A 12231-nucleotide genomic window follows, 5' to 3' on the forward strand; every position below is an offset into this window, starting at 1 on the left:
TTAATTTTAGCCAGTGTGAGGTGGTATCTCATTGTGGTTTTGATTTGTATTTCCCTGATGATGAGTGATGTTGAGCATTTCTTCATGAGTCTGTTAGGCATCTGGATGTCTTCTTTGGAGAAGTGTCTATTCCTGTCTTTTTCCCATTTCTTCACTGGATTATGCCAAAAAACTTTGGGCATTGAGTCTGATAAGTTTTTTATAGATTTTGGATAGTAACCTTTTATCTGATATGTCATTTGCAAATATCTTCTCCCATTCTGTCGGTTGCCTTTTAGTTTTGCTGATTGTTTCCTTCTCTGTGCAGAAGCTTTTTATTTTGATGAGGTCCCAGTAGTTCATTTTTGCTTTTGTTTCCCTTGCATCCAGAGACGTGTTGGGTAAGAAGTTGCTATGGCCAAGATCAAAGAGGTTTTTGCCTGCTTTCTCCTCAAGGATTTTGATGGCTTCCTGTCTTACATTGAGGTCTTTCATCCATTTTGAGTTTATTTTTGTGTGTGGTGTAAGAAAGTGGTCCAGGGTCATTCTGCATGTCGCTGTCCAGTTTTCCCGGCACCACTTGCTGAAGAGACTGTCTTTATTCCATCGGACATTCTTTCCTGCTTTGTCAAATATTAGTTGGCCATATGTTTGTGGGTACATTTCTGGGTTCTCTATTCTGTTCCATTGATCTAAGTGTCTGTTTTTGTGTCAGTACCATACTGTCTTGATGATAACAGCTTTGTAATACACAATTCCGGAAATATGAGGCCTCCAGCTTTGGCTTTCTCTTTCAGTGTTGCTTTGGCTATTTGGGGTCTTTTCTGGTTCCATACAAATTTTAAGATTGTTTGTTCTAGCTCTGTGAAGAATGCTGGTGTTATTTTGATAGGGACTGCTTTGAATATGTAGATTGCTTTGGGTAGAATTGACATTTTAACAATATTTGTTCTTCCAATCCATGAACATGGAATATTTTACATTTTTTTTTGTGTCTTCTTCAGTTTCTTTCATGAGATTTCTATAGTTTTAAGTGTATAGATTTTTCATTTCCTTGGTTGGGTTTATTCCTAGGTATTTTATGGGTTTTGGTGCAATTGTAAATCGGATTGATTTCTTGATTTCTCTTTCTGAGGCTTCATTATTGGTGTATAGAAATGCAACTGACTTCTGTGCATTGTTATATCCTGTAACTTTATTGAATGCATGGATCAGTTCTAGCAGTTTTTGTGTGTGTGTGTGCGTGTGTAACTTTTTGGGTTTTTCACATAGAGTATCATGTCATCTGTGAAGAGTGAAAGTTTGACTTCTTCCTTGCTGATTTGGGTGCCTTTTATTTTTTTGTGTGTGTTGTCTGAGTGCTAAGCCTGGGATTTCCAACACTATGTTGAGTAACAGTGGTGAGAATGGACATCCTTGTTGTGTTCCTGACCTTAGGGGGAAAACTCTCAGTTTTTCCCCATTGAGGGTGATATTAGTAGTGGGTCTTTCATGCATGGCTGTTATGATCTTGAGGTATGCTCCTTCTATTCCTACTTTCTTGAGGGTTTTTATCGAGAAAGATGCTGTATTTTTTCACATGCTTTTTCTGCATCTTTTGAGAGGAACATGTGGTTCTTGTCCTTTCTTTTATTAATGTAAGGTATCACATTGATTGATTTGTGGATATTGAATGAGCCCTGCATCCCAGGTATAAATCCTACTTGATTGTGGTGAATAATTATTTTAATGTATTGTTGGATCTGACTGGCTAGTATCTTGTTGAGAATTTTTGCATCCATGTTCATCAAGGAACTTGGTCTTTAGTTATCCTTTTTAGTGGGGTCTTTGTTTTTGGAATCAAGATAATGCTGCCCTCGTAGAATGAGTTTGGAAGTTTTCCTTCCATTTCTATTTTTTGGGAACATATTAGAAAGAATAGGTGTTAACTCTTTAAATGTTTGGTAGAATTCCCCTGGAAAGCCACCCAGCTCTGGACTCTTGTTTGTTATGAGACTTGATTACTAATTCAATTTCTTTACTGGTTATGGGTCTGTTGAAATTTTCTATTTCTTCCTATTTCAGTTTGGGCAGTTTATCTGTTTCTAGGAATTTGTCCATTTCTTCCAGATTTCCCAATTTATTGTCATGTAATTGCTCATAATATTCTCTTATTATTGTTCGTATTTCTGCAGTGTTGGTTGTGCTCTCTTCTTTAATTCTTGATTTTATTTGGGTCCTTTCCCTTTTCTTTTTGATCAAACTGGCTAGGGTTTTATCAATTCTGTTAATTCTTTCAAAGAATCAGCTCCTGGTTTCATTGATATATTCTACTATTTTTTTGATTTTGAGATCATTGATTTCTGCTCTAATCTTTATTATTTTCCATCTTCTGCTGGTTTGGGGCTTTCTTTGCTATTCCTTTTCCAGCTCTTTAAGGTATAAGGTTAGGTTGTGTGTTTGAGACTTTCTTCCTTCTTTAGGAATGCCTGGATTGCTATATACTTCCCTCTTATGACTGCTTTTGCTGTATTCCAGAGATTTGGGGCTGTCGTGTTATCATTTTCATTGACTTCCGTGTACTTTTTAACTTTCTCTTTAATTTCTTGGTTAACCCATTCATTCCTTAGTAGGATGTTCTTTAATGTCCAGGTATTCATGGTCTTTTCAAAGTTTTTTGTGGTTGATTTCGAGTTTTGTAGAATTGTGGTCTGAAAATATGCATGGTATGATCTTGATTTTTTGTATTTGTTGAGGGCTGATTTGTGTTCCAGTATGTGATCTAATCTGGAAAATGTTACATGTGCACTTGAGAAGAATGTGTATTCTGCTGCTTTAGGATGAAATGTTCTGAATATATTTGTTAAGTCCATCCAGTCCAGTGTGTCATTCAAAGTCATTGTTGATTTTCAACAAGTTCCTTGTTGATTTTCTGTTTAGCTGATCTGTCCATTGGTGTAGGTGGGGTGTTTAAGTTCCCTATTATTATGGTATTATTATCAATCGGTTTCTATATATTTGTGATTAATTGCTTTATATATTTCAGTGCTTCACATTAGAGGTATAAATGTTCAGAATTGTTAGATCTTCTTGGTGGATAGACCCCTTAATTTTGACAAAATGCCCTATCATCTCTTGTTAGTCTTTATTTTAAAATCTAATTTGTCTGATATAAGTATGGCTACTCCGGCTTTCTTTTGGCGACCATTACAATGACAGATGGTTCTCTATCCCCTTACTTTCAGTCTGAAGTTGTCTTTAGTCTAAAATGGGTCTCTTGTGAAATGGGTTTCTAAAATCATGTTTTATTATCCATTCTGATACTCTATGTCTTTTGATTGAAGCATTTAGTTAATTGACATTTCTAGTGTGTACTGAAAGATATGAATTTATTGCGATTGTGTTGCCTGTAGAGTTGGAGTTTCTGGTGGTGTTCTCTGGTCCTTTCTAGTCTTTGTTGCTTTTGGCTTTTTTGTTTTGTTTCATCTTTTCTCCCCTCAGAGAATCCCCCTTAAAATTTCTTGCAGAGCTGGTTTAGTGATCATGGACTCCTTTAGTTTTTGTTTGTCTGGGAAACTTTTTATCTGTCCTATTTTGAATGACAGCCTTCCTGGATTAAGAATTCTTGGCTGCATATTTTTCCAATTCAGCACACTGAATATATCCTGCCAGTTTTCTGGCCTGCCAAGTTTCTGTGAATAGGTATGCTATGAACCTGATCTATCATCCCTTATATGTTGAGGACTTTTTTCCCTTGTTTTTTTCATATATCTCTCCTCGTCTGTGTATTTTGTGAATTTGACTATGATATGCCTTGTTGATGGTCAGTCTTCATTGAATCTAATGGGAGTTCTCTGTGCTTCTTGGATTTTGATATCTGTGTCTTTCCCCAGATTAGGAAAGTTTTCTGCTATAATTTGCTCACGTAAACCTTCTACCATGTTGTCTTTCTCTTCATCTTCTGGGACTCCTATGATTCAGATATTATTCCTTTTTAATAAGTCACTGAGTTCTCTAATTCTTGTATTGTGCTCTTTTGCCTTAGTTTCCCTCTGTTATTCCTGTTTCATTGTTCTTCATAATTTTGTCTTCTTTATCACTGATTTGCTGCTCTCCTTCATCCATCCTTGCTGCTGTGGCACCATTCAAAATTGCATCTTGGTTATAGCATTTTTAATTTCATCCTGACTAGATTTTACCTCTTTCATATCCTCTGAAAAGGGTTTTGTGCTTTTTTCAACCCCAGCTAGTATTATTATTGTGATTCTAAGGTGTAGTTCAGACTTCTTGCTTATATCTGTGTTGATTAACCTGCTGGCTGTCATTTCTTCGTGTTCTTTCTTTTGGGGCAAATTCCTTAATTTTGTCATTTTGCAGGAAGAAAAAGAACTAATAAAATAAAAATTAAAATTAAAAAAATTAAAAACAACACACAAAAAATCAAATAAAGAAAGCTAGATCCTAGGTGTGTTTTGGTCTGATTGTTGAATGAAACTTGGTAGAATAGAGAAAAAAGGAAAGAATAAGAAAAAAAGTAAGAAAAAGTTTAAAATTAAAAAAAATTATACAATAAAATAGAATAAAATGAAATGAAGAAAGTGAAATAGAATAAAAACATTTACAAAAATAAAAAAATAGTAAAAAGAAATTTAAAAAATGGAAAATAAAAATACAAATAAAATTTTCTCTTTCTGTATCCAAGAAAAAGGAAGGAGGGAAAAAAATTTAAACGAAAGCAAAAAAAGAAAGAAAGAAAGAAAGAAATGAATAGATGGACCAGCAAACAGAATGAAATCCAAAAGAAATTACATCCAGTTTCCCCTAGAAGTCAAACTATGAAGCACTTTATAGTTTGTACACTAAGCAGGCAGAGAGGTGTGTGGTGGTCCTCTAGGGCATGTGCTTGGTGAGTACAGTTGGGCAGGACTTGGTGTGATGGCTTCGTTTTCCACTAGTAAGCTGCTTAGCTTACTGAGGTGGATCAGTGTGGCACATGTGCACTTGCGCATGTTTGTGCATGCACAAGAGAGGTGAAAATGGCTTCACTCAGCTTCCCAGTCTCTGGCACAGGAACTCAGCTCTCACTTACTGGTAATCAAGCACCTCTCTTTGTCTCCAGCTTCCATCCACTCCCTGTTTCTACACTGTGTCCAAGCCATCAGCCTGCTAGGCGTCACCTCTCTCCTGAATTTTATCTCACATAGGGCTATGTTTCCAAACCCGTAACTTCTGAGAACCTTGTGGCTTGGACCTGCTCTGACCCGTTGGGGAGGGCCTCAATGAGCAGTGGCTGGGTACTGGCTTGCCCCAGAGAACATTACTGTGATGGCGTTCATGAGATTGCACTGTAGCAGAGGTTCAGAGATTGTGGCCGGGTGCCAGCTTGCCCCAGCAAAAATTCATGTGATTGCACAGTGGCAGCAGTTCAGAGATTATGGCAAATCACAACAAATAACTGGCGCCAAGTTTCATCACACCCTGCCATCTTTGTTCCAATACCAGCAAATGTGGCTGTTTTCTGGGGTCAGCTGGGACCTTTGCCAATGTGGAGGCCAAACGGCCTCTTCCAAATGTCCTCCAAGCGGGGGAAATCCTTCTCCCCAGGTGGCCCACTGACCCCTCAGACCTCATTGCCTCCTCCTGGGGATTCACCCTTCCTCTCCACTTGAGCACTGCCAGGTATTGATCTCCAGAATTTCTGACTCTGCAGTCTCCTATTTATAGAGTCGTAGTGGTATTGAAATCCTCTCATTTCTCCCCATCAGTGTTTTTAGGGAACAGATTTCTTGTTCAGTCCTTTGTGAGCGTTTCCACTCTTTTTCTCTCCAGCTACTTTTGGGGAGTACTTTTTTTGTACTCTCCTGGTGTGCCACACTCTCCCCACCTTTCTCTGTCCTGTCTCCACAAAAACAGCTCCCCACCCTCTGCGGCTTCTCTCTCCCCCAGTTCACCTCTCCACACTGTGTACCTGCTGAGTTCTGTGGCTTAAGTTATGCAGATTGTGGTGTTAATCCTCAGTACAATGTCCTAGGTGTACAAAATGGTTTGGTGCTGATCTAGCTGCATTCAGGGATGAGAGAAGCCAAGAACTTCATGCTGCTCCACCGTCTTGGCCCTTCCAAATTGTTTTCTTTCTGTGGGAATTCTTCATATTCTGATACCAGTCTTAAAATGTTTTTTATTTTTTTATGTGTTGTAAATATGCTTTTCTACTTAATGTTGCCTTTTCACTTTGTGGCATTTGATGAACAAATGTTCTTGATTATGAATCCCTCCCACATGTATCATGTTATTTTCTTATAGTAAGTAGGTTTTGAGTGTTTTTAAAGAAGTCTTTTTGTACTCCAAGTTCATGATGATTATTTCTATATTATTTTCTAAAAACTATTTTTTGTCTTTCATATTTATATGTAATTCACTGGAACTGAAGTTTGATGTGAGGTAGGGATATGCTTTCTTCCTTTCTTTTCTGTATGGTTATCTACTTGTCACAAAGTCATTTATGAAAAAGACTTTATCCACTGTTCTGCAGGGAAGTTTTGTCATATGTCAACATTTGTGAACATTTACGATTATGTGAACATGATGTGAACATTTGTGTAATGCATTTCTGAGTTTCTCAAATTTCTTTATCATTCTGTTCATCTCGGTATTTGTTAACATAGCCTTACAGAATGACTTGGGTCTGTACCCTCTTTTTCTATTTTCAAGAAAACTCCATGCAGGATTTGAAGTATTTTTTCTTTGAATATTTGGTAGAACTCATCAGAGAAGACATCTGGTTATGGAGAAAGATTTTTTTATTACTGATTCCATATCAATTCATATTTTTAATTTTTTTCTTTATTCATTTTCATAAGTTACTCTTCTAGGATTTCAGGGACTATAGTAATAAAGGAATTGGTTTATGGGATTTGTGACAAAGTATGTTACATTTATTTTCTGAAATTCTTAAAATCTGCCCTTTAAAACATATCTACCCAGGTAGATATGTTTGATATTTGGTTTTCTTTCTTTCTTCTTATTTAAAAAATATGTAAGCTCATGTGATCATTTTCCCTAGGTACTCATCATTTTCACTGATTCATACAATTTGTCTCAGTTGGAACACGTCCAGAGAAGCAGTTTTTAAACTTCTCCTACTGGAAAACTATCCTCAGTTTATTTTTTGCAGACTCTACTTTTTCAGTTTTCTTCCCTACCACTTCTTTTACTGTTTATCACCACCACCACCACCACCACCATGTTATTACTTTTCTTAATTTCTTTTCTCTATTCTGTTTTTAAATTATTATCTGTTAATCTGAAGGATCATAAGCATATCCAACCTTCTTTTTCCTTCCTCATAATGTTGCCCAGCCTTTCAACAACCCTATAGTTACTGTGCATAAGATGTATTTGTTCTTTTCAAAGTTTTATTTAAACTTTATTTTCCTTTATCTCTGCCTGGATTCTGAGCCCATCTTATTTCCTTAAATACTTTTGTATATGTTTCTTCTTAGTAAAAAATTCTAATTTATTATTGACAAGTCAGTTGACTTAATTATCAATGTATTCTTTCTGGAAATCAGTGGAGTTAAATATCAAAGGTGTTTTTAATAACTCATTGAAATGCTTAGTTTTTGCACAGTTATGAATGAAAATAGCCAGTGTGACTAAAATCCTTTACCACACATTTGTACTTTATAGTTATTAAATAGTAAAATAACTTACCAGTAGGTGGTGCATTTTTTTCTGAAACACAACACAAAAATATGTTTTTAGTTAATCTTTATATATACATCATAATGTCTATCAATAATTTTTTCTAAGATGCACTTTGAAAATGACACTAACAAGGTGCCAAAATATTTGCATCATTTGACTTGAAGCTGTTGACCAGATAAGAGTCCTTCATGTATTAATAGACATACAAAGAGTGGAAATGACCTTGAGGAACCCAAATGTTATTTTGTCCCCTGTGTAGTATCTGTACCAAGTGATAAGTCTATGCATGAGATCTAAATGAAGGCATATAATTCCCCTTAGCCATGCCTTTCTATCCTTAAATAGAGCTGAGAGATATAAAATTAATATATATGCATTTAAAATTCTTCCATTTCAGTTTATGCATACATTTTATTTATATTTATGTTTTGCTCTGGCAAAAACTCTTTCATGCTTGACTGTTTTTATTTTTAGTTCTTACTTTTCTCTTTTCCTATTCAGTCACTTTACTTCTTCTTCTATTCTTTTTTTTTAATGTTTATTTATTTTAGAGACAGAGAGAGAGAATGGAAGAAGGGCAGAGAGAGAGGAAAACACAGAATCTGAAGCAGTCTCCAGACTCTGAGCTACAAGTACAGAGCCTGATGCAGGGCTCAAACCCACAAACTGTGAGATCATGACCTGAGCTGAAATTGGCCACTCAACCAACTGAGCCACCCAGGTACCCCCATCTTCCTCTTCTATTCTGGCTACACATTATTGGTTTGGAAATTTATTTTTTTTTAGTGGATAGAATATTTTTTTCCAGCTCCTAATCATTTTTGTTGACCAGTGTTTTCTTTTCTAAATAGAAATATAGTTGACATACAATATTGTATTAGTTTCAAGTGTACAACATAGTGATTCATCAATGATATATACATCACAATATGCTCACCATAAGTGTAGTTACCTTTTACCATTATATAATGTTATTATAACACTATTGACTATATTCCCTATGCTGTACTTTTCATGCTATGTGTATAATTGATATAAAATATCATAGACATTTCATGTAGACATTAAGTGTTTGGAGATAAGTATACACCAATGAAGGATCATCACAATCAATGCCATGAAATTATCGATCACCTGCAAAAGTTTCCTCCTATACCTTTTGCTATTTTCTTTTCTTTTTTTGCATTCTTTTTAAAATTTAAAATTTTTAAATTTTAATCACCTGGTGCTCCTCATGACAAGTGACTCCCTAATCTCCATCACCTATTTTATCCATCTTCCCACCCACCTCCCCTCTGGTAACTATCAGTTTGTTCTCTATAGATATGAATTTGTTTCTTGGTTTACCTCGCTCTCATTCTCTTTATTTCCTTTTCCTCACTTGTTTCATTTCATAAATTTCACATATGAGTGAAATCATATAAGATTTGTCTTTCTCTGACTTATTTCTCTTAGCATTATACCATCTAGCTCCATCCATGTTGCAAATGGCAAGATTTCATTCTATGGCTGAATAATATTTGATTGTATATATATGCCATATCTTCTTTATCCATTCACCAATCAATGGATGCTTGGGCTACTTCTTTATTTTGGGTATTGCAAATAATGCTGCTATAAAAAACATACGGTGCACACATCCTTTTGAATTACTGTTTTTTAAATTTATTTTTTACTGTTTTTATTTATATTTGAGAGACAGAGAGAGATTGGGGGGGGGAGGGGCAGAGACAGAGGGAGACACAGAATCCAAAGCAGGCTCCAGGCTCTGAACAGTCAGCACAGAGCGCAATGCAGGGCTTGAACTCATGAGCAATGAGATCATGACCTGAGCCTAAGTTGGACACTTAACTGACTGAGCCACCCAGTCATCCTGAATTAGTGTTTTTGCATTCTTTGCGTAAATACCCAATAGTGCAATTGCTGGATTATAGGGTAGTTGTATTTTTTACTTTTTGAGGAAACTCCATACTGTTTTCCACAGTGGTTGCATGATTTTGCATTCCCACCAACAGTGCAACAGAGCTCCTTTTTCTCCACATCCTTGCCAACACTTGTTGTTTCTTGTGTTGTTGATTTTAGCCATTCTGACCAGTGTGAGGTGATATTTCATTGTAGTTTGTTTTGCATTTCTCTGATTATAAGTGATAATGAGCATCTGTTCATGTGTCTGTTGGCCATCTGTATGTCTTCTTTGGAAAAATGTCTTCCAGTTTTACCAACACTATTTGTTGAAAAGACTGTCTTTTTCCCATTGGATATTCTTTCCTTCATTGTCAAGATTAAGTGACTATATAATTGCGGGTTTATTTCTGAGCTTTCTGTTCTGTTCTATTGATTTATGTGTCTATTTTTGTGCTAGTGCCATACTGACTTGATTACCACAGGTTTGTAATATAACTTGAAGTTGGGAATTGTGAGGGCTCCAGCCTTACCCCTTTTTTTCCAGACTACTTTGGGTATTTGGGGTCTTTTGTGGTTCCATACAAATTTTAAGATTGTTCTATTTCTGTGAAAAATGTTGGAAAAATGTTGGTATTTTGGTAGGGATTGCATTAAATGTGTACAATGCTTTGAATAGTGTGGATATTTTAAAAATATTTGTTCTCCTAATCCATAAGTGTGGAATGTCTTTCTATTTCTTTGTGTCCTCTTCAACTTTGTTCATCAATGTTTTATATTTTTCAGAGTATAGGTTTTTTACTTTTTTGATCAGCTTTATTCCTAGGCATCTTATTATTTGGGGTCCAATTATAAATGGGATTATTTTCTTAATTTCTCTTTCTGATGCCTCATTATTATTGTATAGAAATGAAATAGTTGTCTGTACATTGATTTTGTACATTGTGACTTTACTGACTTCATGTATCAGTTCTAGCAAATTTTTTGGTGGAATCATTCAGGTATTCTATATAGAGTATCATGTCATCTTCAAATAAGGTAAGTTTTCATTCTTTCTCACCAATTTGCATATCTTTTATGTCTTTGTGTTGTCTGACTGCTGTGGCTAAGACTTCCACAGCATAAATGAATAAAAGTGGGGAGAATAGACATCCTTGTCTTGTTCCTGACCTTAGGGGGAAAGTTCTCAGTTTTTCCCTATCAAAGATGATGTTAGCTGTGGGTTTTTCATATATGGCCCTAATTATGTTGAGGTAGATACCCTCTAAACCTATATTGTTGAGGCTTTTATGATACATGGATATTTTACTTTGTCAGATGATTTTACATCTATTGAAAGAACCATATGGTTCTTATCCTTTCTCTTATTGATGTGATGTATCACGTTGATTGATTTGAGAATGTCGGACCACACTTGCAACCCAGGATTAAATTCCAAATGATTGTGGTGAATGGGTGAAGATTTCTTTAATGTATTGTTGGATTCTGTTTGCTAGTATTTTGTTGAGGATTTTTGCATCACTGTTCATCAGAGATATTAGTCTGTAGTTTGTTTGTTTGTTTGTTTGTTTGTTTATCAAGTCTTTATCTGATTTTGGTAACAGAGTCATGCTGGTTTTAGAAGGTTTTTTTTTCATAACATAAATTTAGAAGGTTTTTTTTTCTTTTTTTGGGGGGGATAATTTTTGAAGAATATGTACTAATTCTTTAAATCTTTAGTGGAATTCGACTGTGAATCCACCTGGTCCTGGACATTGGTTTGTTAGGAGGTTTTTTTTTTTTAATGTTTATTTATTTATCTTGAGAGAGAGAAGGAGTGAGAAAGAGCAGGAAAGGGACAAAGAGAGAGGGAGAGAGAATCTCAAGAAAGCTCTGTACTGTCAGTGCAGAGCCTGATGAAGAGACATGGGGCCCAATCTCATGAACCATGAAATCATAACTTTAACTGAAGTCAAGTATTGGATTTATAACTGATTGAGCCATCCAAGCACTCCTGTTGGAAGTTTTTCGATTGTTGATTTAATTTCTTTGCTGGTAATTGGTCTGTTAAAATTTTCTATTTCTTTCTGCTTCAGTTTTTGTAGTTTGTATATTTCTAGGAATTTATCCATTTCTTGGAAATTGTGTAATTTTTTGGCGTGTACTTTTTTATAATATCTTATAATTCTGTGGTATTAGTTGTTATTTCTTCCCTCTCATTTGTGATTTTATGTATTTGGGTTCTTTTTCTCTACAACTTTATCAATTCTATTGATTTTTTCAAAGAACCAGCTTTTGGTTTCATTGATCTTTTCTATTGTTGTGTTTTTGTTTTTGTTTTTTGTTTTTTTTTGTTTTTTTTTAGTTTCTATATAATTTATGCCTGCTATAATCATTATTATTTCCTTCCTTCTTTCTTTCTCCTGGCTTTAGGCTTCTTTTGTTTTTCTTTTTCTAGCTCCTTTATGTGTGAGGTTAGATTTTTGTAATTTTCTTGATTCTTGAGGTGAATCTGTATTACTATAAACTTTTCTCTTAGAATTACTTTTGCTGAATCCAAGTGGTTTTGAATCATTTTTTTCATTTTCATTTGGTTCCATTAGTTTTTTATTTCTTCTTTGATCTACTGGTTGACCCATTTTGTCACTTATTTTCTGGTTGTTTCTGAAGATTCTCTGATCCTTT

General features: G+C 35.2%; 1 protein-coding gene across 37 annotated transcripts in view; it reads right to left on the reverse strand.

Annotated features, from left to right (window-relative positions):
- TSBP1 (testis expressed basic protein 1) overlaps positions 1–12231 on the reverse strand; it is a 212668-nt gene that overhangs the window by 58241 nt on the left and 142196 nt on the right. For all 37 annotated transcript variants that reach the window (XM_042986064.1, XM_042986084.1, XM_042986085.1 and 34 more), the window contains one exon: positions 7672–7692. In XM_042986064.1, coding sequence (XP_042841998.1) covers positions 7672–7692 — 21 coding nt within the window. The remainder of the gene's footprint in view (positions 1–7671; positions 7693–12231) is intronic.

Source organism: Panthera tigris, chromosome B2, assembly GCF_018350195.1.
Source record: "Panthera tigris isolate Pti1 chromosome B2, P.tigris_Pti1_mat1.1, whole genome shotgun sequence".
Taxonomy (NCBI): Eukaryota; Metazoa; Chordata; class Mammalia; order Carnivora; family Felidae; genus Panthera; species Panthera tigris.